Raw genomic sequence first — 27,937 nt, 5'->3', positions numbered from 1 at the left:
TGGTTCATACCACCACCCGTTATTCACTCACTCACCCCACACCCGTCTGAACACACTCCAGTGGTGTGCTCCAATATGTCTCTGCACACATACACCAAATTTCTGCATATGGCACCCTGCTGTGCTTCTACTCAGAACCATATTTTGGTTTTTCGAGACAGGGTTTCTCTGTGGCTTTGGAGGCTGTCCTGGAACTAGCTCTTATAGACCAGGCTGGTCTCGAACTCACAGAGATCCTCCTGCCTCTGCCTCCCGAGTGCTGGGATTAAGGGCATGCGCCACCACCGCCCGGGTACACTTAGCATGCTTGTGTTCACATATCGTCTATGTGTGCATGTATGGTGCTAGGCATTAAATTCAGGACTTTGCATGCTGTGAAGCACTCCACCCCACACCCACCCATTCATATCTCATTGTATGCACAAGTGCTGGCACAACAGGCTTTTCTACCCAGCTACCAAGTCACAACCGGAAGGTATGGGCAATAGCACCAATGAAATGTATGTTGATTACGTTTGCATTGCAGAATATCTGAGACCAACATAAAAAGAGGAAGAGTTATTTTTGCCAATGATGTCAAAGAATTAGGTCCGTGGTCTCTTGGCCCTGTGCACTTGGCAGAACATCATGGCAGTGGATATGTGTGACTGAGGGACTGCTGTTGGTAGACAGAAACAAAGGGATGCTGGCTCCTGGCTGGTTCTATCTCCCCACTTCCACCTCCCACCTCCCACACCCCCTTCATTCCTTTGGAGTTCCTAGCCCATGGGGTAGTCCACCCATATCCAGGGTTAGTCTTGGTCCTTGGTGAATCCTGCCGGGGAATGTCCTCACAAACACATCTCATCTGGAGGTCTGCTTTCCTAGTCAAGTTAACAGAGAAGACAGATCACTGCCCAAGTGCAAGAGATAAACCACACTTGACCATGCTGACGGTGAGGAAGGGGTGTCCTGCTGCTGTGCTGAGGTTAAAAGTGTTGGGCTTCTTGGGACCTGGAGCTCTGGGCCGTTGCTATGGACTCTTCCAGGGATGAGGCTTTGGGGGTCTCGCACCCTAGTGTCCCCAGGCCCCGCCCTCCGCCTTAGCTTCACTTCTACATTGATTTGGTTTTCTCTTTAGAAAGAGCACAGTTTCTCTTTATTCACTTCTTATAAAACCATTTTCATTTTTCTCCATCTTCAAAGCTACACATGAATAATACAATATTATTGTCCTTTTTTAAGTGAAGTATGTGTTTCTAAACCCATTAGTCAGTTCTCAGTCCCACCTTACTGCATAGGTTGGCAGCATTTAGCATACTGGTTAAGCATTTGACATCTTGGCCAGTAGAAGGAAAAAACGGGATTTCAGGTGATGGGGCAGTGATCTCTGGGGGTGGGGTAGAAGGTGTGATCAGAGTAGCCATCGAGAGCTGTTTGTCCTAGCTGTTCTTCTGAATGTAATCACTTACATGATCAGAATCTGACTTCATGACTAGTGTGCCAGAGACAGCCATGTACAATAGCCCTCAGTCCATGGGGATCCCATGATTCATCACTGCCTTCCACAGCAACAAGCACACAGGGTAGTTACTCCTCCCTAGAAACACACTCATGTTCTCCTCGTTATTTGTACCTTTCCCTGAAGTGTTAAACATTAGCTACAAAAAGGAAGACTAATATATTCAACATTGTACTTACTGTAAAGTGATAGGAAAGCGCCTCCCCCCACTGCCTTTTTTCCCTTGAAACTCAAGGTTTGGGATCACATCAAATGTCACTCGATAGCCCCGATGGTCAGCATAATTTGTTGTGATTCTGTGCAACCTTTTGGGGCTGTGGATTTAGCCATCAGATGAATCCACAGTGGGATCAGCGGTCTCCTTTCCTTGGATATGCTTTCCTCAAGTTCCCATTGCTCTGAGGATGCCTAAGCGAATGCAGAGTGTTTGCACTTGCCCTTAGCTTTTGGAAGGTGGGATTTTACGGTGCTTCTATTCACTTATTTTAACTACAGTTCATCAAAGTGTCGACAGCAGTGATCTTTGATAGCATTATATGAGGCTTTTCAAAAGATTTATTTCATTTTAAACTCTATATACATGAGGGGAGGGTATGTGGATGTAAATGCAGGTCCCAGAAGGAGGCATCGGATACCCCCCCCCCCCCCCGGAGTTACAGGTGGTTGTGAGCCTCCTGTGGGCGCTGGGAACCAAATCCAGGTCCTCTGGGAGATCAGTACCTACTTAATTAACCTCGGAGAAGTCTCTGTAGCCCCAATATTATTATTTAGTTTTTAGGCTTTTTGTTTCTTTTAAATGCTTTGCAAAAGTTTGTGTTTTTTCCCACTGTTGTTTGTTTTTGCATAGCCACCGTGTTATTTTCAACAGTGCCATAGAAAATGTTATCACAGTTTGCTGTGACTGCCTATAACTCACCTGTGGGACAAGTTGTTATCCACTTCCTCATCCCTGCCATTTGCCCTTTGGGCTGTTTCCCCACATTTTCAAGGTCTTTATGGGGAGACCCACCTGTATCTGTGATTGGGTCCTCAAGGAAGTGCCTAGCACACAGTGAGCAGTTGTCATGCTGTTGCTGGTCCACTCGGCTGGACTGCTCCCCACCACCACCATCGCTGTGTGACACCTACAGGGACACTGTCAGGTTCAGGCTCTGGAATGGTTGTGCTCTCTGCCAGGAGGCCAAAGAGAGCAGGAAATGGTTTCTTTGGCAATGTCAGCATGATGACCCCAGGCCTGGCCCACGGGAGTGAATTTTAACAAGCACAGTTCCCAGAACAGAACCTGCAGAGCAAAAGAAAAGCAAATAAGCAAGCAAAAAATAAATAAAGAAAGAAAAGAAAACCCTGTTGGAAAATACACACAGAGATTAAAATAATGTTTGGCACTTACATCACACTTTTAAAATTCTTCAAACGCTTTAGAAACACTGGCTAATTAATTAAGCTGCCTAAATCTGCTTGCAGTTGGGTGAGATCTCCAGAGGAGCTAAAAAAGGAGGGGGGCAAAGGGGAGGAGCCAGCCCTCCCCAGCCCAGATTTTATTGTCACCTGCCCGGGGTGTGATTACAAGCCTCTGGCTGCACCACAAGAATAGCCCTGCTCCAACTTGTCAGCTCCCAATTCCCAAGTTCCTCCTGAGCGTAGCTCCTTCGTCAGCCGCTGACTCACAGCTCTGTGTTCAGTTGAGGATGGGGATAATGATAACAGAGCACCAGCTCCGGGTCACCAGGGTTAGCTCTGCTCAACTGATGATGGAAGAGGCCCGGGGTTGTGCCAGGGTCACAGAGCAAATAAAACCCGTACTTTCTCAGCTCATCAGTGTGTTGTTTCAGCATAGACGTGTTTTGGGTACCCAGTCTCCCTGGCTGGGCTGAAAATCACAGAGATCCACGTGCCTCTCCAGCCTGTTTCTATTGAGGACACAGTATATACCAGGCAGGAGGCTAGACAGTACTTCCTAGTAGATCTACCATCCTAATGGTGGAGAAAATAACAGTCCACAGCAAATCAGATACATAAAGAATACAGCAATGAGATGAGAGGGTTAAGAACTTGAATTAAGCCAGCAAGTATACAGCAAGAGCTTATGCATAGCTCTGGAACAATCTTCATGACAAAGCAGAGGGCAGATACCATTTCCCTGCTTATGTCTGATTGAATGGGAGTCCACTCATGAGTACCCAGCTGCCAAAGAGGGCCTGTTCTCGCCCAGGCCTGTGCTTCATGCAAGTGGTGGTTCCAGTTCAACCGGTCTCCCGTGGTTCACTGTAGACACACTGGAATGTTCATGGCTCCCTGCTATTGGCCGTAGCTGGTGATGTCATCGATGCCCTTGGGAGGCTTCCTGTCTCTTCAAGCCTGTTCCCTCCTTGTGTGAGTCACTTGCCTGTCATTGGCCTACCTTCTAGGCTGGCCAATGCTGCCTGAGCCCCTGACTTCTCTAGTTCTCATTTCTTCCCCTGGAGTGTGAGAATCAGGCTGTGCCCAGGCTGGTTCTGCAGACTCTGCTCACACCTGGCATGAAAAGTGGCCCTCAAGGGGATCCCTGGCTGGGGAAGAGGACGAGACAAGACAGTGAGCAACAGATGACAGGCCTATGCCAAGGCCCTGGGTACCTGCAGTGAGAGCAGAGCCGATCAATCCATGGAGCTCTCTTGCCTTAGGCGCTCTTGCCTTGCCAGTGCAACAATATCAGGCCATGGGCTAACATACAATGTCTCTTTTACTGGTTCAGCATAAGAGGGCCTGGTAAAAGATTCTGCTACAGCCCTGTCAAATAGACAGGTCACATTAGAAGCCAGTGGACAGTCCAGCTGAGACCAAGATCACCTGACTCACTGTTCCTGCTGTTGTCATCCTCCTCATCCTGTCTTGGGTCACCCTGTCTCTAATGTCTGTGTGTTCAAATGCTCATGTTCCACATCCACACATCCAGCAAGCCATCACTCAGGAAAGTAGTGGGGCCACTGTGCTTGGATGGCAAGGGTTTTATCCACTGAGATACCCCTCAGCCCCAAATGCTGCCTTTTAACATGCTCATTGGCCTGAACTTGTTTGTTTCTGTCAGAAGTTCATTAAGATGGGCTCATGGTAAACATTTTACAGACGAAGAAATGAAGGCTAGGGACCATAAATAGCCCAAGCTGAAGCCACACTCACACCCCTGCAGCTCTTGACAGTGGGTGAGCACCTAGGCCTTCTCTGTCGACCTACTGAGGGCCCCCAGTGATGCAGCCACATGCTACTGAGCCCCACCTAGGGCCCGAGTTCTCAGCTCTCCTACCACCAGACTGCTGAGAGCAACTGCTCTGCCAGGACTTGCTTTCAAGCACAGAATCTACCTCTTTGAAAAGCACCACACACACCAGGGTCTCCTACTTCTTCATCTCTACCAAGTTTGTTCCCTCAGTGGGGAATCCAGGCTCCCATTCTAACCGAAAATTTTAGATTTGAATTCCAGAGCCCAGCTCAGACGTGACACTTCCCCAAAGGGCTTGGACACTCTGCTACACTAAGCTGTGTGACTTAGCACTCTGTCTTAGTTTTCTTGTCTTGAGTTACAGGCCCTCATGGGGATTAAACATGATAACGCATGCAGTGTGCTGAACTCAACACCGTTGTGTGTGCTCAATCAGTGAAAATCACTGATGGACTTGCAGGATCCCTTAAGGTGAGTCATAGCTGCCATCTGTCTTTTCAGGAGCCACAACCAAGGACCTGAAGGTGATTCAGCCTGAGAAGTCAGTGTCTGTTGCTGCTGGGGATCAGGCCACGCTGAACTGCACTGTGACCTTGCTGTTGCCTGTGGGACCCATTAAGTGGTTCAGAGGAACAGGGCAAAGCCGACATCTAATCTACAGTTTCACAGGAGAAAAGTTTCCTCGAATTACAAATGTAACAGATACTACCAAGAGAAACAACTTGGACTTTTCCATCCAAATCAGCAACGTCACCCCAGCAGATGCCGGCACCTACTACTGTGTGAAGTTCCTTAAAGCAGAAGCTGACAAGGAACTTCGGTCTGGAGGGGGAACAGTGCTCAATGTGCTTGGTGAGTAAGCCTGTGCCTTCTTCATCCCCTGGTGTGTAGCATCATGTCAGAGGAGAGCATCCCCTATCCCGTGAGTGTGGCTCATAGCAGGTGCAGTGGAGAGCGTGGTCATCATCTGACCTCAACCTCCGGCAGATTAGGGTAGCCAAAGCCAGTTGTTTGCTCCAGGCTCCAGTGCCAGCAAGTAAGAGGACATCTGCACCCTCATCCACCTGCCCCACGGCCCTCTCTTTTCCTTGCACATGGGTCACGCTACCAGTGAGTGCCAGAGTGTAGACCAGAATGCAGATCCCAGCCAGGCTCCTTGCTGCCCAGGCACTAAGCATCTCCATAGATGAGCCAAGAACACGGAGGTGCTGAGGAAATGCTGAGCCTTGAGGAGATGCTGAGCCTTGAGGAAATGCATCACTTTCACAGAGATTCGGATGCCCCTTCCCTTTAAAACCTGAGGTCTGTTAGTGACAGGAAAACCTCTGCCAAATGTCGTCCAGGTCCTTACTCCATATCAGGACACTAAGGGCCATTGTGTAAATGGCTGCATTTTACTCCAGCACCTAGATATTCCACAACTTATTGTAGTCTTCTGTTGGTAGACAGTTCCGTTCTTCCCAGCTGTGGAGTTTGAAAACAGTGCTGCCCTGGATGGCTCAGCCCACATGTCTAGGGCAGAGATACCCATTGCAAGAAGCCTACTATATCACATAATGTGTTCCTTTTAATTTATGTGGATGGTACCAGTTTTCCCTCCAGGTAGCAGCCAACTCTCCTCGCCATCCACCCCTGCACAGAAGCAGGGCAGGTAGCTTGTCCTGACTTTGTAAGTATGACAGAGAGCCCTAGATGGGGTGCCAGGGTCATTACTGAGTATCAGAAGTACAGTGGCCATGAGGACAGGGGACAGAGTCTAACTGTCTGGAGCCATATTCCAGATAAGCCACTCCCTTGCCTTTGTCCTGGACAAGCCTCTCCACACATCACATTGGTGGCCTCATCTGTCCATGACACTCTCACCGAGTGTGTGGTCAGGACTGAAGCAGTGACATCATATCAAACACATAGAACAGTGTCTGGCTTGTAGAAAATATCCCATCAGTGGGAAATGTGTTGAGCTGTATCCATGTGACCTTGGGTGGGCCACTTGCCTTTCCCAGGCCTCAAGTGTTGGTGGGGTTGTGATGAGTTGGTGGCTTTCCATCTGTCTGCTTGCATGACTCATCTATGAAACTTAAAAAAAAAACCCACATATCTCATATCTACCCTAGAAATTCTGCTGTAATTGGCTTGACATGGATCTGAAGTGTGTGTGTGGTGTGTGTGTGTGTGTGTGTGTGTGTGTGTGTGTGTGTGTGTGTGTGTGGTGTGTGTGTGTGTGTGTGTGTGTGTGTGTGTGTGTGTGTGTGTGTGTGTGTGTGTGGTCACACCTACCTGTGTATGAGCAGAGGACTGAGGAGAATGTGTAGTGTCCTATTATATTACTCCCTGCCTTACTCCCTTGTGACTGGGTCTCTCATTGATCCTGGAGCTAGGTTGGAGGCCAGCAGACCCCAGTGATCCTTTTATATCCTCACCGCTCCCACAGCACTGGGGTATAGGCACAACCATCATGTTCAGCCTTCTTTTATTAAAAAAATATTTTTTCACTTTACATACCAACCCAAGTTTCCCCTCCCTCTCCTTCTCCTGCCCCACTTCCAACCTCCCCGACCATCCACTCCTCAGAGGGATAAGACCATCCTGGGGAGTCAAGAAAGTCTGCCATGTCAAGTTGAGGCAGATGTCCAGCCTTTTTAAAACATGATTCTAAGGATTTGAACTCAGGTCCTCATACTTGCTCAGCAAGTGTCTTACCTTCACATCCATCTCAACTGCTTGCATCTGAAGTTTCTCACCACAGCCAGGCTGCGATACATGTCTTGAAACCACAGGAGAGATGCTATGACTTTTCTTTTTCCCCTGGCTAAGCTGTTCCCCCATGAAGCCAATGCTCAGAAAGCTTTATTCCTCAGCATTGCTCTCTGGGGCCCATGATGAGCAGAGACATGTCCAGGGGCCGGCCCCAGGGGATTGGAGATGCATCCCACACAGTCCTGCCAGCTGCTCAGACCCCTAGGAGAGGGACACTCCTCTCTCACACACATCACACATCTGTGTCTGAACAGAGCCAAATAAATCCTGTCTTCAGCACAGACCTCCCTGCCTCGATTGGCCCCCAAATGTCACAGTCTTTCTCAGTGCTCCAACCTCCCTAAATGGCTTCTCTGGATGAAACACCTGTGACCCCACTGAGGTTTTGAAGCTGCTGGCCTACCTTAGGTCCTGAGGGATTACTACAGAAGAGAAAAGTGCCACGATGGTGGTGGCTTTATTACGCCTTCTGGCTTCCAAAAAAGAAATGTGTAGTCTCAGAGCTAAAGTGAGTAGCCATGGCTGTTATTTATTAAGCACCTACTGTATGCCAGAAGTCATGTTTACATCATCTTCCCAGGGTGAGGATTTTGTCCACTTTGTGCAGAGGATGCCCTGATGCACAGAGGAATTTTTTTAAATACTAAACTAATCATCTGATTGGAAGAGATGAGTCTCACCCTTATGTGCCTTTGGCCAGTCACACTATTCTGAGCCTTGTCCTGCAGAAGGAGTTCATCCTAGTTACCCTTCTATGGCTGGAGAGCGCAGAGGGAGCAACCAGTGTCAGCCCCCAAGAACTCAATAGATAGCAACTTCAGTTGTTTCTCAGTACCCATGGGATACCCAGATCCAAAATTGTTCAAGGCCCTCGTCCAAGATGGGGGAGATTTGCGTGTAACCTACACACATCCTGCCATCTATTTTAAGTCATCTCTGGATTTCTTATAATACCCGATATGATGCAAATGCTATGTAAATAGTTGTTCTATGTGTTGTTTAGGGAATAGTGACAAGAAAAAGTCTGTTACTATTCAGTATAGATGCAGCTTTTTCAGCAGTCTTTCACATTTGCAGTTGGTTAGATTTAAGCACAGGGAGCCCCTGGGGTCAGAAGGATGACTCTGCATCCCTTCACTTCTTTAGGATCCTAAGCTGCTGGTGTCTTGATGATGTGACTTCTTCCAATGGCATCCTCCTTTCTGTGCCCTCAACATATTAGGTGGATATTAGGGAGGAAGTTATGTGTTCACAAATGGAAAAGTGGCATTTGCTGTCTGAAATGCTGGTTGATGAAGAGCAATTTGAATTAATATCCAAGGGACACCACCTCCCTCCTAGTCACCCATGTGTTCTTTCAGGACCAGAAATGCTTCTGCTTCCTTGGTGGGGCTGCTCGCTGTCTGTCTGGTCACTATCTGGCTCTTTAATAATCCATTAGAAATCAAGAACCACCTTTGACTTTCTCAGCGCACAGTGATCTTTATTTCCAACCTGAAATAAAGCCCTCCAGACTGAAAAAAAAAGAAAAGTTCCCAGCCTCTCTCTTTCAAATGTGGAACTTGGAATGAGTGAGAGCTACTAAGATGTATAGAGTGAGAAGAAACACCATTCAGTGAATCCCTAAGTTCTTTAGGAAATCTTAAGAATAAAGTCTAGGGCTGGAGAGAGAATGGTTAAAAAGCTTGTACCGCTCTTGCCAAGGGCCCTAGTTCAGTTCCTAGCACCCACATCGGGCGGCTCAGCTCCCGGGGATCCAGTGCCTTCTCTGGTTTCTTTAAGGAACCCACTCACATATGGACATACTTAAAAACTTATTTTTTTAAATATAAATCTGGGTCAATGACAGATCCATGTGTCTTCATGTTTGAGAAGCATCTCTGTGTGTCTGTCATCCAAACCTCACTGCATCCAAAAGGAGAAACATTGCCACCCATTCTCAGGTATAACTCTGGGAGGTGCGCACATATCTGAGCCCATCGGGTTCCACCTTTGTGGCTGTCCTACAGTGTGATTTGTTTCCTATGTTTACGTCTGCAAATACTTTCTCTGGGTTGGCAGAGCTTCCAGGAATGCAGTTAGGAGTAGTTAAAGCAAAGAATGAGATAGGTCAGCAATCTCGTGTATGCCCAGATCATGGAAACCCTCAGTGCAGAGAAGACTTAGACCTCAGGTCTGGAGTTCCTGGCCTTGCCTTACTGTCTGATTCACTCATTTTGTGGAACCTTTGCATCCTCCTCAGACAGGAGGCTAAGGACATGGCCATCCCAGCTTTGTCAGGATGAAGATTAATGAATAGTGTCATTAGGCTGGAGGTACAGTTTAGCATTAGAACATGTACTTAGTGTGCATAAAGCCCCGGGGCCAACCCCTAGTGCTCCAGTAATGATGACGATATCTAGGCGGGTTGCTTACACCATCACTGCCTTTGCCTGGCCTTCACAATCATATCTCTTGTCTATAAATGCTCCTCTAGCCAAACCTTCTCCACCCGTGGTACTTGGCCCAGGAGGCAGGGTCAAATCTGAACAGAAAGCGAACTTCACCTGCAAGTCTTTTGGCTTCTCTCCCCGGAATATTACCCTGAAGTGGTTCAAAGATGGGAACGAAATCTCCCACTTCCAGACCACCGTGGACCCTCAGGGAGAGAGCGTCTCCTACAACGTCTCCAGCACAGCCCAGGTGGAACTGAACACCGGGGATGTTCGTTCTCAGGTCATCTGCGAGGTAGCCCATGTCACCTTGAAAGAAGGCCCTCTTCGTGGGACTGCAAACTTGTCTGACATCATCCGAGGTAGATGTCCTTGACTAGTAGCCCAAGCATACAGCAACCATCACCCTATGACTAGCGCCATGCTGGTAGTTGCATTTATTTTATCAACAGCAACAGCAATTGCTGGGCACCCGCCCCCCCCTCACCCGCCCCCCTTACCTGGTAGTTTCGTTTATTTTGCATTCCCACTCGTACTGGAAGATGCATGCATTGACTTCATTCATTGCCACCCTAACAGTAGCTACCAGTCCCCAGACCAGGCACCCACTGTGTTCTGGGTGACCCCTTTCATATTCAGGCCCCAGTAGCCGATGCATGCCTAGTAGTCCTGTGTTTGCTGTGGTGGGAGAGGCTCAACTCTACAGCCCTTCCTCTGCAGCTTAAGATTAGAGCTTCTGCCTGTACTATTTCAGTTTCACCCAGCCTGGATGTCACCCAACAGCCCACAATGGCAGAGAACCAGTTGAACGTCACCTGCCACGTGCAGAAGTTCTACCCTAACAAACTCAAGCTGATCTGGCTGGAGAATGGAAACATATCGCGGATAGAAAATTCCTCTATCCCAGTGAACAACACCTATAGCCAGACAGTGAACAAGGATGGGACCTATAACTGGACAAGCTGGCTCCTGGTGAACAAATCTGCCTATAGAGAGAACGTGGTGTTCACATGCCAGGTGGAGCATGATGGGAAGCTAGTAGGCACCAAAAATCATACCGTGCTGATCTTGGCCCAGCAGAAGGAGCCAGGCATGGACACCACTCCTGGTGAGGTTTCCAACTCCCACTGGCTGGCTTTTTTTGTCTTTGTTTTTAACTTTACCTTGATGTTATCTGTTTTTTTTTAATGTTATCTGTTTTTTAATGCTAAAGTCATATATAATGCTTATTATAGAACTGCCTAAAAGTCTATAAACTAAGCACAGTTTCAAAGTGGGATCCTCTTCGCCAACTGTCATACCCCTAGAGTTTGGTTCCTGTCCTGTTGGGTCTTTTGACACAAAGAAGAGGGAAAGGCAAGAGGCCCGGTCTTTGCTTGCATCCTACCCCCTGTCTTCTTCACCTAACAACTGCTTTGTCCACGTTGCCCCTCCCTACCCCTCACTCTTTTTGGCCTTTGCTCCTTGCCCTGTGCTTATTGTGCCTCCTCCGCCTCCCATAGATGCTGGGGTTTGGCTCAAGGACGGCCAGTCCTGCAAAGAGCATCATCATTCATACTGTCTCCAAACGGCTATTTCCATGAGACAGCTTTTCCATGACTTTCTAGAACAAAGTGTGTGTTTGTGTTGGACAGTGCCGTGCTCCACGGTTCTGTGACAGAGTGTCAGCAGTGTCACCTCAGTCCCTTGAGTCAGTCAAGAGTTCTTCCTTTTGAAAATGGCCGCACACACTAGCTTTGTGGCTGTGTCCCATCGTTTGCCGCCACCACCACAGCTGATGTTTTGTGCATAGCCGAGGTTCTGAAGGGAAGAGAACAGAGGCCGTTTTCTCACTCATCCTTCAGAGACAGTCCAGGAAACCCTCAGACCTGTCTTGTACTCCTTTGATTTACCCATGCTTGATTCTCATAGGACGCATAGAACTTGCAGGTAGGAAGTGTTGATGTCCACAGTGGCTCTATCACTCACTGACTTGCTGTGTGATCTTGATCAAGTCGGTATCTCTCTCTGAGCCCCTGCTTGTTGTGGACATGTTGAAAGGGATAGATTTTTGTCACTCCTCAGTTGGTAAGGGACGTGACTGTCTTATTCAACACTGTAGCTTCAGAGCATACAAAACATAGTAGGGAATCAATAAATAAGCACCTTGAGAGAGGATGGAAGGTTGGGCAGGTGGTTTGTTAAGTCGTCCTTGGTGCTGTAGAATGAGGTAGAGATTAATACTGGCCTTGATAATAGAGGAAACCATCATGGGAACATGGTTCCACGGATGTGGGTGAGGACAGGTTGGGGCACTTCTTTGAGTTCTCATTTCTGTGTCACGGAGCCCTGCTTTTGACAGTACTGGTCTATGGTCTAGAACCTGCCTGGACCCTGCCATGAGCTACACACACACACACACACACACACACACACACACACACACACTCTGTGGATTAGGTCCTAGGCACAGAAGGTGTGGAGCCCTGTGTGCTCTGCAGAGCCCATGCCAGCAGCGTGTCCTTCACTCCCACCATCTTCCCTGACCCTCCACGTGACAGTCACTGACTTGGTTTCCAGTGGATCTGTCCTGCGGCCGTGGCAGATGAGAAGCGATGGTTTTCCATTCCTCGGGACTGGGAGTATGGTTTCTGCTGGTATCCTGTAGCTGCTTTCTCTGTGGCTGCTAGCAGTGTACGTCTGCACTGCTCCCGAGTGGCCTGCATGGGTGGGTAGGCAAGCTAGTCTAAGGAGAACCATCAAGATGCCCACAGCTAAGGGGGACTGGTGAGAAAGAGGTGGGATTTCTTTTTTTTTTTTTTTCTGTTTCTGAGGTGCATATCTGAAGCCCTTCTTCCTTGTCCTCAGATAATGACTCTTCCAGCCAGAACATCTTCATCGCTGTGGGTGTGGTGTGCGCTCTGCTAGTAGTCCTGCTGATGGCAGCCCTCTACCTCCTCCGGATCAAACAGAGGAAAGGTGGGTGGCATCTCTGCTTTCTCTCAGGGTGGTCCTTCTCACAGGGTGGCCACTGGCTTCTTAAGCATATGTGACTTCCAGTGACAAGAAGACTAGAGGGTAGTCCTGGGCCTGATGGAACAGTTTCTCCATGCTAGAGTCTGGGAGAGTCACACCTCAGCCTTCCTCCCTCACGGACCCAGGTCTCATGTCCTCATGGGATCGCTACTAAGGTAGCAGGAAACACAGAGCTGCCAGGGTGACAAGGGGGGACCTCAGGGACTCTTCCTGCCAACCTCAGAGAGGAAATGCCTGAGCTGTCTGCAGCCTTCATGTGTGCAGGTCCCATGTTAGCAGACTCCCCTTATATGTGTGCAAGTTCCGTGTTAGCAGAGTCCCAGTTGGCTCTCCCATCTACCGCCAAGGGAACCAAAGTGGGAGAGCTGGCAGTTTCCATAGAAGGTATTAGGCAAGTGCCCGGATATACAACACTTAATAAAGGCAGCTCCTACAGCCAGTGTCATATATAAGCCTCTCCCAGGAAAGCACCCACGCAGCAGCAAGGTACATGGCCTTCAACTCCACAGGGGAAGCTGCGAGTTCCAGGCCAGGCCATCTTTCTGTTGTGTGTGGTTATGGCTGTGCAAGGCCTCTGACCCTGAAGCCAGCAAACAGACTCCAGACCCTTTTTCATAATCATCATCTCAGCCTCCACCTGCTTCCCCTCCCCCATCTGAGATTGCTTTAGTGTTGTATTTGGCCACAGCAACAGTAGAGGAAACTGGTGGGGAGCACACAGTTCATCTGACTTGTTCGAGGTCACGCTGCTAATTAGGGGCATTGATTTGGAGGGTAGCTATGAGGCCCAAATGAACTGCTGTGTAATAGCAGGTCTGCCACGTTCTGGGACTTAACCAGTACAGATCTTCTTCACTCTGCTGGAGAAGACTGTTTTGTTATGGGTTTCCATAATGTTTAAAGATATAATATTTTATATCTCAACTCAGTACACCCATTTATATCAATGTAGAACTCTGAGATCTTCTTTTTTATATTCTGTTCTCTTTGCTGTTAAAAAAAAAAAAATGCCAGGTGTGACCCTCATAAACCACAGCCTGAAAACAAGCACCGCCAGAGCTGCCATTCTGTAGCTGTGTGTCTACCTAGGAGGGAAAGTGTGGCCCACCAGTCTCCTGTCCCTTCGGCACCCCTCCATCCATGTCCCACAGTTTCTGTCCTGCCTGGACCAACTCAGAGGACTCATCTCTGAGTCAGCAGCCAAGCCTCGAGTCCTGTCTGAGGACTTGAGTCCTCGGTTATTTTTGCCTGACTGTTCCCAGAATGCCTTGAGGGGGCACACAGGAGGAGCCCCTGCTCCACTCGAGGTGGTAGACACTGGTGAAATCCCAGCCGTCCTGCCAGAGGTCCAGCACTGGGTATATGCAAGCTCCTCATGGGAGCTCATTGATGCGTGGTTCAGCATCAAGGCCTAAGAGATCAGAGGAGGACTAGCAAGCAGCCTGGAGGGCTATGAACACAGGAGACCAGCCAGCCCCTGAGTGGTTTGGGGCCCAGCTCCCAAACACAGGCTCAAGCAACAGAGATGGCCAACATGTGCTTCACCTGGGCCCACAGTGTCCCTGATGCTTTGCATGTAATAATGGGATCGATTCTCACCACAGACCTTGGGGGTCTCACCGACCCATTTTACAGATGAGACGGAGGCATGCAGCATTATAAAACTTGTTCAGAACCTCATGGCTGGTAGGCCAGAATTCAGAACCAGAAAGCACATTAGGATCTCCTCTCCATGCCACACTCCCTCCCTGTCTCCCGATCCTGGATGCATTCCCGGTGAAGGACCCCTTTTTACCTGCCAGCTTTGTGGGTCTAAGAAGGTATCATAGCTTGGTTTAAAATGAGGACAGTCTCTGTCCTTGGACTCCCAAAGACAACTGTGCCTAAGACTTGGGTCCAGGGCCCTCATTCAGATATGGCATGCTGGCTGCAGCCCCCTCTACACCTGCTCTCCTGTAGATCCAGTTCCTGGGAAGTCCCAGCCTGCCCCACTCAGCTGCCTGGGCTCATTGTCCTTGGGTGGCCCATGCAAAATGCAGGGCTGAGCCTGTCTCAGCACATATATTGTTTCTTAGTTGTAATTTAATAATAAAGTGGGAATCAAACTGCTGTAGATATAAATAATATAATCCCTCAAAGTTAATCTGTGAGATGCCCTTCCTACCTCACAGACCTAAAAACACTGAAGCAGACAGCGGCTTTCTTAGAAAGTGAGGCTAGGTAAATAATGGATGCCCCGTGAGTTAAAGAAGTTCACAGACAGCAAATGACCCACCCAGGGTCACACAGTAGGTTAGTTGGGAGCAGGACTGGGCTTTACACCTGCTCCCCATCTCAAATTCTTGTTTAAATCTACTGTCCAGTAATGTGGGACCTCATTGGGGTCTGCCAAAGTAACTTGCTTGAATGGAGAGGGGACCCAGTGGAGCATAGGAAGCCACCTGGGGCCTCGGAGGCTGAAGGCTACGACTATTGGCATCTTACAAAGGGGGAATGCAGTAGCCTAGCTTAGCCCTCTGGCTTTTCCCTGGAATATGGTGGATGATGGTAGACCATTTACTGGCTTGGCATTAAGGCCTTCCCTGAGCTAATCTCCCCATGTCCCTAAAGCAAATCTTGGCTTAAGGAAAGTTACACATTGAATTGTTTCTGGTTAAATAACCACTTTTTCTTTTTCTCTTTCAGCCAAGGGGTCAACTTCTTCCACAAGGTAAGCACATCTGTGGACCAGAACACTATCGTAGTCACATTTTATTTTTAAATCTGTGTGTGCGTGTGCGTGTGCGTGTGCGTGCATGCGTGCGTGCGTGCGTGCGTATGTGTGTGTGTGTGTGTGTGTGTGTGTGTGTGTATGTATGTGTGAACACATGTGTGCTGCAGTATGCATCCGAAGGTCAGCAAACACCTTGGTCCTTGCTCCACCTGGTTTGAGATGAGGTCTCTGGTTCTACTATGTATGCCAGGATAGCTGGCCAATGAACTGGGGGCTCTCCTGTCTTCATCACCCATCTCCTCTTAGGATCGCTGGGATTACAGAGAGACTTAAACTGCCTCATCTGGCTTATGTGGGTTCTGGAGTTCTGAACTTGATCTTCAGACACAGCAGGCACTTACCCACTGAGCCATCTACGCAGACCACCCCCCCCCCTTTTTTTAGTTATCTGACAGACCCCAAAACACTATAAATCACTGACCCTGGATCAGACCTGTCCACATTCCTTTCTCTCTTGTTCCCTCTCATTAGGATTGTTTTTAATTATTGCCTGAAAGGAGTAGGTTTCAGGGCACATTGGCGTTGATAGCATGGAGCCTTTGTCTAATCCCCAGTGACAGTGACAGGGGTAGCCTCCTTCCTTACTCCCCCTGTGTTCATGAAATCCTGCACACTCCACTAAGGCCTGGACTCATCTCTCCAGGCCTTAGCCATGACCCCGCACTTACTTCTGCCAAGAACCTTACTAGAAGGTAGCCTGAGGACCTGCTACGGTAGTAGGGGAAGTCCTTCTGAGGTGACAGCCTGCTCAGGAGCTCAGGTGGTGACATCACAGGACACCTTAATGCAGTTTTTTATGTTCAAGGGGATTAGTTGCTCAGCTCTGTTCTAGGAGCTGGGGTACAGCTTCAGACTTCCCCAGGTTCAGACTTGGGGAAGTAGTGAGTGTGGAAACAGCCATCCAGAGTATGGTGGCTCTAACACAGCAGGGATGGGTGGCCATGTATGGCTTAGGCAGAGGAAGCCACAGTCTCTGAAAAGACATATGAGCAGGGACCTGAAGCCAGGGACTCTATGGCAAGCTTAGTATGCTTGGACAAGAAAACAGGTAGAGCTGAACCTGGAGCAGGGAGACCCAACTGACTGAGGCACAGGAAGGCAAGAGATGAGGACATCCACGCAGCCAAGTGTCACCCCTTTTGGAGAAAGCCTTTTCTGGCTCATATATGGGTCCTGGTGCTCTATGGGCAGCATCCCATAGACTGTTGTGTGAATGTGCCAATGTGCTATATAAAACCGTAAATGGTTTCATGTTGGTTCGGGTTAGGTTGTGCTATCACATGCACAGGTCTTTCCTTCCTTACTCCGTCATTTGCTCTCTCTCTCTCTCTCTCTCTCTCTCTCTCTCTCTCTCTCTCTCTCTCTCTCTCTCTCTCTCCCCTTCCTTCTGGAGTTCAGAATTGAACTTAGGGTCTGGAGTGGAAGCCAGTACTATAGAGCTTGTGACTGTAGAAGGACTTGGGTGATTCTATGAAGAGATGTGATCTAGCTTTTGTTTGACAAGTGTCACCTTCTCTGGCTAGGCAGCCGGTGAGGTGGAAGCAAAAAGGCTAATGAGGAAATGACTGCAGCTCTCTAAGCAGATGGTGACGGCTTGGGCCAGGTGGAGTGTGGGCTAAGATGTGGTCAGATTCTGGTTGTATTCTAAAGACAGAGCCAAGAGGACTTGCTGGTAAACGGAACGTAGAGTCAAGGACAACTGGCGTTTGGGGACAGTAAGGCTTCTGTCCTGGCTAGAGGACCATCAGTAATGGGAATTGTGGTCACACATAGCAGGAGCACCTCGCCTACTTCCAGGGGCCCTGGGGAGCTTCAATCTGCCTCTGTCTGCCCACTGAGAGAGTACACAGTGCCCTTGGGATGAGCCTTGCCTCCTGTTTTGGTCTCCCTGTCCAAGCCTCCCAACCACCCCCACCACCCTCAGGAATCCTGTCCTCTCACACTTAACTCTGCTTGTTATATTCCTTCACCTGCTACAGTCTTCAAGGACAAGGCATGTCTGTCTCCTCTGCTCCAAGACCTTCACTTGCTCTCTGTGGGCCTTCAAGCTTAAGTCCAAAGGCCTTATGGCCTGGCCCTTGCGCTTACACACAGTTAGTTCTGGCCAACCTTGAGGCTTCACTCTGGGCCTCTTTTCTCTCCTGCCACATATAGGGCCCTAGATTTCCTCCTAGCCCATTCTCACTGGCCTCTTCCACACATGTACCCTCCAGGGGCTCCAAAGGATATGGGGACACCGTGGGTCCTGCAAACAATACCTCTGGAGTTGTGCACCATAGTAGCTAGAGTTGCCATCTTTCTTTCACCTGGTCCCCTCCTTCAATGAGGCCAGTACTTCCTCTTGTCAGGAGGCTTCTTGTGAGCCTCTGGTGCCCTGCATAAGCATCCTGGTATGATGAAGTATCTCTAGCTCGTCTCCGTTTTCCTGACCATAGCTCTTTGAACACAGGGACTGTGTCCCTCCTGCTCACAGCCAGCAGCTCCTGCACTTGGTACCATCCCTGGGATGGGATAAGTTTTGCATAAAGGCTTGTCGAAAGAAAGAGTGAGTGAATAATTGTCACCCCCACCAGTGCATTGCCTGTGAGCTCTGAGCCCCTGCAATGCCTTCCCCATGGAGGGGTCGCTGTCTAGTTGGACGCTGTTTTTCACTTGTCTTACTTTGTTAGACAGTGTAGTTCTAGAAGACAAAGTGGCATCACAAAGAGATTGACAACGGCAACCACAGCTTCTGTTTAGTGAGCCCTTGCGATGTCCCAAGGCCCTTCTGTCCCTTTACTCATATTATCCCACTGGTGGTCATGAGTTGTTATTCCTATCCTTGTTGAAGGACAGTGGTTCCCAGACTTGAGTGTAGCTGAAGCCTCGAGCGCTGTTAAATACAAACCAAAGCTGAGCCTCTGATTCTGACTCCAAGGCCACCCTTTGGGAGCCTCTGTCTCAGGAGGTTATTATAGTCTGCCTGCTGTGGTGGAGGCAGCCAAGATCTGAGAATGCAACGCAATGCCGGGCTGCCCCAGGCCTGTACAGAGCTTCTGGTACCGACACCTGCTTGTACCCATTGATCCTCGGCAGCATCCCGCCGTCTGTTTCTTCCTCCAGAGAAGCAGGACGTTTTCAGTCCTTTCATGTCATTCCAGTGTGAGCCTACCCAGGGAGCTAAATGACTAGCTTCTTTCATGTCTCTAGACCAAAGTGATGGTGGGTAGCAAGCCTTAATGGTGGTTTCCTGGGCAGCAGTGGCTCCGGCCCAGCATGGGATCAAATACTTTCTGAAAGACACTGGTGCTGGTGTAGGAGACAGCCTAGCACCTCAGAGAGGGTGACTGACTGACGGGGATCCTGCGCCTTTGAACTCAAAGGGCCCTGAAGGCTGCTGGCTGGCCACGGGCCCAGCCTCTGACATACAGGCAGAACACTGTTATCACCACCCATACAAGAGTGTCGTCTGCTCTCTTATTGGACACTGGGGTTCATTTGGACGGCCATTGTTTAAATATGACGCATTCACTACATTTATTCTCAGAATACCAGGACTACCCCGATTGTTCATTTATTTGTGCAGATTGAGCTCAGCTTGGAGTCAGACTCAAGGAATTCAGTGAGAAAACACTCAGCCATTCATTCAGCCGGTGTTTATGGAGGGAGTATAAGCCTTGAGCTAGCCCGGGGCTAGGTGCTAGGGTTTCATAGTCTTTGGGGAGGCAGCTTACCATGCAAACTAGAAGCTTCATAATTGATGTGTAACAAGAGCTAGCAAAGGTAAAACGAGGCAGAGCAAAGGGGTGATCAGGGAAGGCTTCCCTAAGGAGACAACATTTAGAAGACAGCTAGTGGAGGGAAAGCTCTAGTGTGGGGCTATCAGGGGCAGAAGTGCACCAGACAAGGAGTAGCTAATGCCAAGGCCCTGAGGCAGGAGTATGGATGAGCTAGATTAGCTAGAGCACAAGGAAAGAAGCCTACAGCAGGGACCAGGAACAAGCTATGCACAACCTTGCCAATCAGGGTGTGGAGTGGACTACACTGTATGGGAAGGGATCTGGACAGAAAGATGATTTCTTCTTCTTCTTCTTCTTCTTCTTCTTCTTCTTCTTCTTCTTCTTCTTCTTCTTCTTCTTCTTCTTCTTCTTCTTCTTCGTCTTCTTCTTTCTCCTCTTCTCCTCCTCCTCCTCTTCCTCTTCCCTTTTTTGTTTTGTTTTGTGATGGAAGTCTCAATATGTAACCCAGGTGGGGCCTTGAACTTGAATCCCTGCCTCAGCTTCCTGAGTACTGGAATTATAAGGATGAACCAACATGCCTGGCTTTCACTTATGCATTATAAAAGCATGAAATATAGGCAGAGAAACTAGGAATTTCCACAGCCTGGGGACCTGAGACCAGCAACATAAGATGACCAAGTAGCTGAATGTGATGTTGCTTTTGGAGATGGCTAGTTCGCCTTGTGGTGAAGAGAGAGAAGAATCCAGGATACACTCCACTCTTGTCTGAGCTCAGGATGAGTAATGATGGTGCCTTATTTTTAAAACAGAGCAGACAAATGCTTACAGTGTTGAATACTGCTCTGAAAGACAGGAACAGTCTCCTGAGAACAGAGTTTGGAAGTTCTGTAAAGGTTCAGATAAGGCTGTTTAAAATAGGATTTCATCCAGGCGCAGTGGTGCACGCTTTTAATCCCAGCACTCAGGAAGCAGAGGCAAGTGGACATCTATGAGTTCAAGGCCAGCACAGGCTACACAGTGAGACCCTGTCTCCAAAGAAAAGTGTTAAAATAGGATTTCAAAGATCTGAAGGAAGAGTTGTCTGTGCAAAGGCCTTGGGGCTGTTTGAGGGGCGCTAGCTTCAAGGTTGGGTGCCTGTGCCTATGTGGCAAGGCATCATGGCAAGGAGGAACAGAAATGAAGATCTGAGGTTGTCAGAGAGAAGCAGCCCTGCCAACCCAGCCCTGTTGGTGAAGCCTTCCAGGGAGGAAACACATAGCTGAGTCTTAAAGGATGCTTGGTGTAAGTTAACCAAGAGAAAGTAATAAGGAGCCTTGCTGGCTAGTTTTTTGTCAACTTGACACAAACTAAAGTCATCTGAGAGGAGGGAAACACAATCAAGCAAAAGCTTCCTTAAGACTGCAGGAAAGCTTGTAAGGCATTTCTTTAGTTAGTGATAGAAGGAAGAGGGCCCAGCCCATTGAGGGTGGTGCTATCCCTGGTGTCCTGGGTTCTGTGAGAAAGAAGGATGAGCCAGCCTCGAGGAGCAAGCCAATAAGCAGCTCCCCTCTGTGGCTTCTTCATCAGCTCCTGCCTCCAGGTTCCTGCCCTGCGTGAGTTCCTGTTCTGACCTCCTTCAATGATAACAGTGATAAGGAAGCTTACACCTAATAGACCATTTCCTCTCCAGGTTGCTTTGGTCATGGTGTTTCATCACAGCAGTAGAACTGAGTCACCCAAGGCTATCGCTGAAGCAGAAAATGCAAAGCAGCAGTAGCCCTCATGCATAGTCAGTGTGTAGACATGGGGCCGAGTACGGGTAGTGAAGTGAGCAGACAAAGCAGACCATGGTGGGGGGTGGGAGTGTGTGAGCACGGTGGTGACTGGTTATGAACCAAACAAGCAAAGGAGACTGCAGAAGATGGGAGCTGGTGACTCGGGAGAGAGTAGTATGACCTCCATTAGTTGTGTCCTGGATCCTAGAGGACTGTTTGGCCACCTGGGACACTTTATGATCCAAGCACTCGTGACAGCTCTATCAGAAACCCTGCTGCCAAGCCCCATTGCTCATTCCAACATCATTCATGCTCATGTGCACCAAGTCTCTGGCTTGAACATTTATGTAACCTCTGCAGAACCAGTGGCCCCAGCTTGCTCATCACCTTCACCATGACCCTCCAGTGAGCCAAGCCTGGGCTCTGACTTCAGAATTGGGGGCACGAGCAGTTATTGTTGCTGTTTATTAAGCAAGGCATTTTGATCTTTCTTCTTCCTTTACTTTTAACAGCACTGTATAGATATATTTATAATATAGAACATCTTGGGCGATATGGGAAGCTAAAACAAAGAAAGATGCTCGGAAGACCGCTGCTATTAGCATTTTCTTTCCAGTTTCCCACATGTTTTCAGAGAGGGTACTTCATAGAGATTTGACTTTTCCTTATTTTAACGAATGCATTTGTAACTTAACAACAACAACAACAACATCAAACTCCGAGGCCTGGAGATGTGACTCAAATATGCCGCTTTATTAGCATGAACAAGGCAGTGGGTCCTCTCCCCAGCACCACAAAAATAAAATGGAAACTTCTCATCTACTTTTGGAACGCAAAATGGTTTGGTTTATGCTAATTTTCCCCAAACCACTGCCGGTTGGCAAAGTACCAAGATGTGAATTTACTTCTCCATCTTATCCAGGGCACAGGAAAGGACAGTCGCGCATTAAAAGATGGGACATTTTCCTTGTTCATGATTTGTCCCCTACTTCCCAAAGGCTAGCCCTGGCTTGCCTCCCCCACAGCAGGCTGTGGAGGTGCCTCTTCCTCCGCTCTCCCTCACCATTTTTAAAGATCCTTCCCACAGAGGCTTTTACAAAAGTGAGTGTGTGTTGTTTAGAATTCCCTCCGTGACACCGGCTCCTGTGTCCAGACATTTGATAAGCAGTTATGGTCCCTCCCCCACTGGTATAGGAAGTAGGGCCTGACTGTGATTTGCATAAGCTCTTGCGATGGATATTTTTATCTGTGTCTCTTTCCGTTTTAGGTTGCACGAGCCCGAGAAGAATGCCAGGGAAATAACCCAGGTACAGTCTTTGGTGAGCTGCCCTTCCTGGGAAACTTGGGGTGTGATTTCCTTGCTCCAGCCGGAGTTGCAGATCTAGTTCTAAATTAAGACTCTGGGGGTAGGGAGGATCTGTGCATTACTGAATCACCCATGAGTCCTCTGCACCCTTTTCTCTGCTCCAGCCCACAGTCTGGGGACTGCTTGGTTCATTGCTGGCCATTGCACAACTCCCGGGGGTACCAAGAGCAAAGTGCCCCAAGCAAAGGGTGCCCTGGAATCAGATTACAGCCTCCTTTGTGTTGCGCATCCCTGCTCTACCAGCAGCAGCTCACTCCCACCTACTTGTGGCCTGGCTCTTCGCTGCCAGTCATTGCGGAGGCGGAAAGGCCCCGTGTCACTAATTACCTGGGTTACAAGGGCACCTTTCTTGACCTGGTAGCTTCTCCCTGCATTGATAAGGAGATTTTATAGGCAGCATTGTTAGTGTATACCCCAAACCCCAGAGTCCCATAATCTCTGTCCACCATGTCGGCTCTGGGCACACAGGGTCCCTCTGAGCCTGGTAACATGACAAGTCCTGTCCTGGACTTGGAATGAAAGCACCAGCTTTCCTGCCAGTCCCAGGGCAGTTGACACCACTTTAGGTGTCATCTGCTGACACAGCCAGGCTGAGAGAGATTCGGTGTTTGGAGGCTGGACGCCTTGTTTTGCTGCCCAGTCCCTACCTGCCCTAGGCATACGATGAGTGGCAATCCATCAGCAAATATAAAACAGTTTCTAATCATGGCAGCCAGAATCCTTTCCCCCGATACTTTGTTTTCGAGCTTCCTTCTGGAATCTTCTAGGTAAGAGATGATGATGAGAATTGGTTACTGAAGCCTGTAGAAATTCACAGCCCAAGACTTACTGAATATGCAACTAAGTGCCCAGACCCGGATCAAGGTGGCCACTTTTGCTTTAGGTTCCCAATGCTATCTGCTCAGGGAGGGACACCAGTTCAGTCCACATGATTTCCCGGACAGCTACCTACAGGGCTCAGGGTAGAGGTGCCACAGTATGGGAACTCCACCACTTTAGGGTCCAATAGGCTTTATCTCTTTTTTCAACTGAGTGACTTAGCCCAAATTATTGAATTTTCATCTACTCCATAGGTCACCTTTTTCCCCTTGTAAAATAGGGTCAGTAATTCTTCCTGAGCAGAGTTGTAGTTGAGCCTAAGCGACTGTGTGATTTCATCTAGCCAGCAAGCCACCTGTCTTCCTATCTATTCATCTTTCCATCCATCCTGTCACCATGGATTAGGCCTCTGTGCTAGCCTTGTTGTCTATGGTATAAAAAATGCCCAGTAATAAGCTGTGGGATAAACCAGGCAGTGGTAGTGTACTCCTTTAATCCCAGCACTCAGGAGGCAGAGGCAGGTGGATCTTTGTGAATTTGAGGCCAGCCTGGTCTACAGAGTGAGTTCCAGGACAGTCAGGGCTACACAGAGAAACTTTGTCTTGAAAACTGCTCCCCCCCAAAAAAAAAAGTTGTGGGATAAACATGAAAAATGAAGTATTCCCTGTCTCCTGGGAGATCACATTTACTAAGGTTACAAAACAGACAAAGTCTTTGGTGGCAGAGGCCATGATAAGGAGATGTGAGCTGAAGAGCTCAGAGGGGCTCTGGGCCCAGCCAGAGGCTTTGAGGGCCAAGAAGTAAGTACCTTAGGCTGGAGCAGGCTAGAGCAGAATTGTATGTAGTACACTGGATCTCTTACAAGGAGAAGTGGGGTTCGGTACTCCAGGCCAAGGAAAGGACATGGAAAAGGGGAGAAGAGAGCTGTGGTGGTTCCACTTAAAAAGAAGGAGATGACATGAAGCAGGGATATGAGATGACCACCTAGTGTCTCAGAAGACCCTTCAAGCTCTGTGTGAAGGAAGGTGAATTGAAGGGAGAAAGGCTGAAAATAAAATCACATTGGCAGGACCTGAATTAACTCTGAGTCCACTGGCAAAGTAGCAGGCAGACTTTGTAGTCAATTGATGGGTGAGCAGGATAGGGCTCCAGAATGACTTTCTCTCTGTGTCTTTTAGATCCAGGACACAAATGACATCAATGACATCACATATGCAGACCTGAATCTGCCTAAAGAGAAGAAGCCTGCCCCCAGGGTCCCTGAGCCCAACAACCACACAGAATATGCGAGCATTGAGACAGGCAAACTGCCTAGGCCAGAGGATACCCTCACCTATGCCGACCTGGACATGGTCCACCTTAGCCGGGCACAGCCAGGCCCCAAGCCTGAGCCCTCCTTCTCAGAGTATGCCAGTGTCCAGGTCCAGAGGAAGTGAATGGGACTGTGGTCGGCTCTAGGGCCCATATCCACATGTTTTCTTATCTCACATGGAGTGGCCATGATGAGGACAACCCCAGAAGGCCAGATGGCACAGGTCCTAGGACCAGGAGTAAGGGTGGCCTTTGTCTTCCCTCCTTGGCTCTCCAACATTTGTAGGACAGCCATGTCCCCTTCTTCTGGAGGCTGCAGAACCAGAGGGGGAACTGGAGGAAGCTTCCTGGAATCCAGGAAGTGTGCCTCAGCCCATCACACATGGGTCTGGATCCTGGTCTTGGCGACTCCAGGTTGCTTCCTTGATGCTGGTTCTCTGTGTGGAGAAGAGCCCCCCCCCCTCACCTCCACCCAACTTGAGCTGTGGGGCAAGAATTCCTTTAGATCAGACTGCCCCGTCCATGGAAGAACTACATCAGGAGACAGCAAGTTTTCAGCCAACAGCGCTGGCCTCCCACCTGCCAGGCTGACTAGCCCCGGGGGAGACGGAACCCTCTCTCCTAGACCAGCAGACTCCCTGGGCATGTTCAGTGTGGCCCCGCCTCCTTTCCAGTCCCAGCTTGCTTCCTCCAGCTAGCACTAACTCAGCAGCATCGCTCTGTGGACACCTGTAAATTATTGAGAAATGTGAACTGTGCAGTCTTGAAGCTAAGGTGTTAGAAAATTTGATTTGTGCTGTTTCGTTGTTGTTGGTTCATTTTTTTTCTTTTTCTTTATTTTATTTTATTTTTTTCTTAAGACAACAGCAGCAGCATCTTGGCTCTTTGTCATGTGTTGAATGGTTGGGTCTTGTGAAGTCTGAGGTCTAACAGTTTCTTGTCCTGGAAGGATTTTCTTACAGCAGAAACCGATTTTTCCAATTCCCAGAACTCTGAGGACCAAAAGGGATCCCTCAGCTGCTACTTTCAGGCACTCAGCCTCACTGGGACGAACCGGGCCCGGTTCTTACACAGCCACGTGACTGGCTGGCCTTTTCTTTGCCTCCATGGCTGCTGTGGTAAGTGCAGCCTTGTCTGACCCAATGCTGACCTAATGTTAGCCGTTCCATGTTGAAGGGAGAAGGTCAGTGACAACCTCCTTCACTCATAAACACCTCAGAGGCATGCAGAGAGAAAGGACGCTCGGCCAGCAGCCGGCGTTTAGCACTCTGAGGTGATCCATTATTGCCAGAAAACCTCAGCAGGGTCACCCTGGGACAGAACCTGGTCATAACTGACCACACAGCTGTGAGCCAGGGCAAACCCCTCTGTCACTGGCTAGCAAATCTAGGCAGAGGCTCTGTCTGACCCACACCCTTCAAACTGGATGCCGGGGCCTGGCTGGACCCATGGCAAATGGATGTTACAACCTGGCCATCTGGTCTTAACATGTAGCTCAGTAAGTTGAGACCCTAATGTCTCTGATCCCTGGGGATTCCTGGCTCGGTTATTCAAGTAAGAAACTGAGCCAACCTGCCTGTTTCTATAGGTGCAACAGGGGGATGTCAGGAACACAGCTCTCTAGGGTTGGTGACCTGATACTTCCCATGATGGCATCCAGGAGTTAGCTGAGCCAATAGACTGTGTTGGCAGCACTGGGCCGGAAAACCAGAAGTGTCTCTGACATTTGGGACCCTTGGTGGCCCTGCCATCTTCTTGGGCTGTCTTCTAATTCCAAAGGGTTGGTTTGTAAACCTCCATCCCTTTCCCCTCTGCCTAGAGACAGCACACATGAGAGTACACACAGGTGTATAGACCAGTTGAAAGGACAGCCTCTCACTGACATCAGATTTTGTCTTAAGTTTTTTTGGAGGGAGAAAGGGAATGAGGCAGGGAAGGTGTATAGCTATAGCTTTAGTGGGGCAGCCTGAAGGGCCCCCAAATGTATGTATGGAATCCTGGTAGAAGGAAGAGGCGAAAAACGCCCTGTGAGAGGAGTGGGATTCCAGTTTATCTGTAGACCAGATGAGAAGGAAACAGGCCCCATTTTGTACATAGTTGCAACTTAAAATTTTTGGCTTGCAAAATATTTTTGTAATAAAGATTTCTGGGTAACAATGATGCCTTTGGGTGTTGCAATCCTTGTCTTTGGGACCCTGTCCTTGGAGTCTGCCAGTTGCCTGTCCCCTGGAGCTGGGAATGAGGATGGACTGTGCCAAGGCTTCAAAACATTCTGTGTAACTTGGTCCCTTCCAGGCCTTACAGATGGGAGGGAGTCCCAAATGCAGATTTTATCTTTTCTCCACTACAGTTTTGTGGGGATTTGGACACTTTGCCCACCCACTTGCTACCTCAGGCACCTTGGATGTACATTGGGGTTTAATTGTGCCCCCTCCCAGGGTTCCTTGGGGATTAAAGGAACACCTGCTACAGCAGGTCCGCACTGGGTGTTGGGCTGGCCCTCTCTGCCTGCACAATGGAGTTGATGACCCCTGCCCTAGGCTTTCTATCTCTGCAGTAACACACTATGACCAAAAGGGACTTGGGGAGGAAAGGGTTTATGTAGCTTACACTTACACACATCATAGTCAATCATCGAAGGAAGTCAGGGCAGGAACTAATGCTGAGGCCATAGAGGAGATCCCCCTGTGGCTTGGCATCCCCTCAACCAGACCATGAGCTCCCCACCCCAGAAATTCACACCCCATCTTTAGTGCCCAGGCCCTAGAATAAGGGAGGCATTGGTCCACCTTGTGTGTTAGTCAGCTTTTTGTCACTGTGTCAAAACATCTGGAAAAATAACTTAATGCTCTAGGTTTCAGACATTTCTGTCTGCGGTTAGCTGGCCCCATTGCTGGGGGCCTGTGGCAAAACAGAACATAATGGCGGTGGAGGAGGAACATGTCAGCAGAAATTCCTTACCTCATGGCAGTCAGGAAGAAGGGTCTGAGACCAAGACATACCCTTCAAAGACATGCCTCCAGGGACATGCTTCCTCCATTCTGGCACCACCTCCTAATAATGCCAACAGATTATGACTATCAGACCTAGTTCTCATGGTCCATCCCCTCCCATTGATTCCACCCACCAGCTAGAGATGAAGCCTTCACCACATAAGCCTTTGGGGAGAGTTCTCTCCTCTCTAAGCAAAACAGTGTGCCTGAAAATCTTGTGGTCTTTTGCATTCTTCAGTTCATGGAGCCTTGGCAGATGGGTACTGTGATGTCCATTTCACAGGAAGGAAAATGTGGC

General features: G+C 48.9%; 1 protein-coding gene across 5 annotated transcripts in view; it reads left to right on the top strand.

Annotated features, from left to right (window-relative positions):
* Positions 1–26,806, top strand: part of Sirpa (signal regulatory protein alpha) — a 37,614-nt gene extending 10,808 nt beyond the window's left edge. For 3 of the 5 annotated variants that reach the window (XM_027421827.2, XM_027421826.2, XM_027421824.2), the window contains 7 exons: positions 5,202–5,552; positions 9,934–10,251; positions 10,644–10,997; positions 12,737–12,847; positions 15,590–15,614; positions 22,418–22,469; positions 24,514–26,806. In XM_027421827.2, coding sequence (XP_027277628.1) covers positions 5,202–5,552; positions 9,934–10,251; positions 10,644–10,997; positions 12,737–12,847; positions 15,590–15,614; positions 22,418–22,469; positions 24,514–24,771 — 1,469 coding nt within the window. In that variant the 3' untranslated portion in view covers positions 24,772–26,806. The remainder of the gene's footprint in view (positions 1–5,201; positions 5,553–9,933; positions 10,252–10,643; positions 10,998–12,736; positions 12,848–15,589; positions 15,615–22,417; positions 22,470–24,513) is intronic. The other 2 variants (XM_027421825.2, XM_027421828.2) reach the window with 2 other exon arrangements.
* The last annotated feature ends 1,131 nt before the right edge of the window (positions 26,807–27,937 follow it).

The sequence above is a fragment of the Cricetulus griseus genome, chromosome 6 (genome assembly GCF_003668045.3).
Source record: "Cricetulus griseus strain 17A/GY chromosome 6, alternate assembly CriGri-PICRH-1.0, whole genome shotgun sequence".
Classification (NCBI taxonomy): Eukaryota; Metazoa; Chordata; class Mammalia; order Rodentia; family Cricetidae; genus Cricetulus; species Cricetulus griseus.
This window is presented reverse-complemented; position numbering and strand designations above follow the sequence as displayed.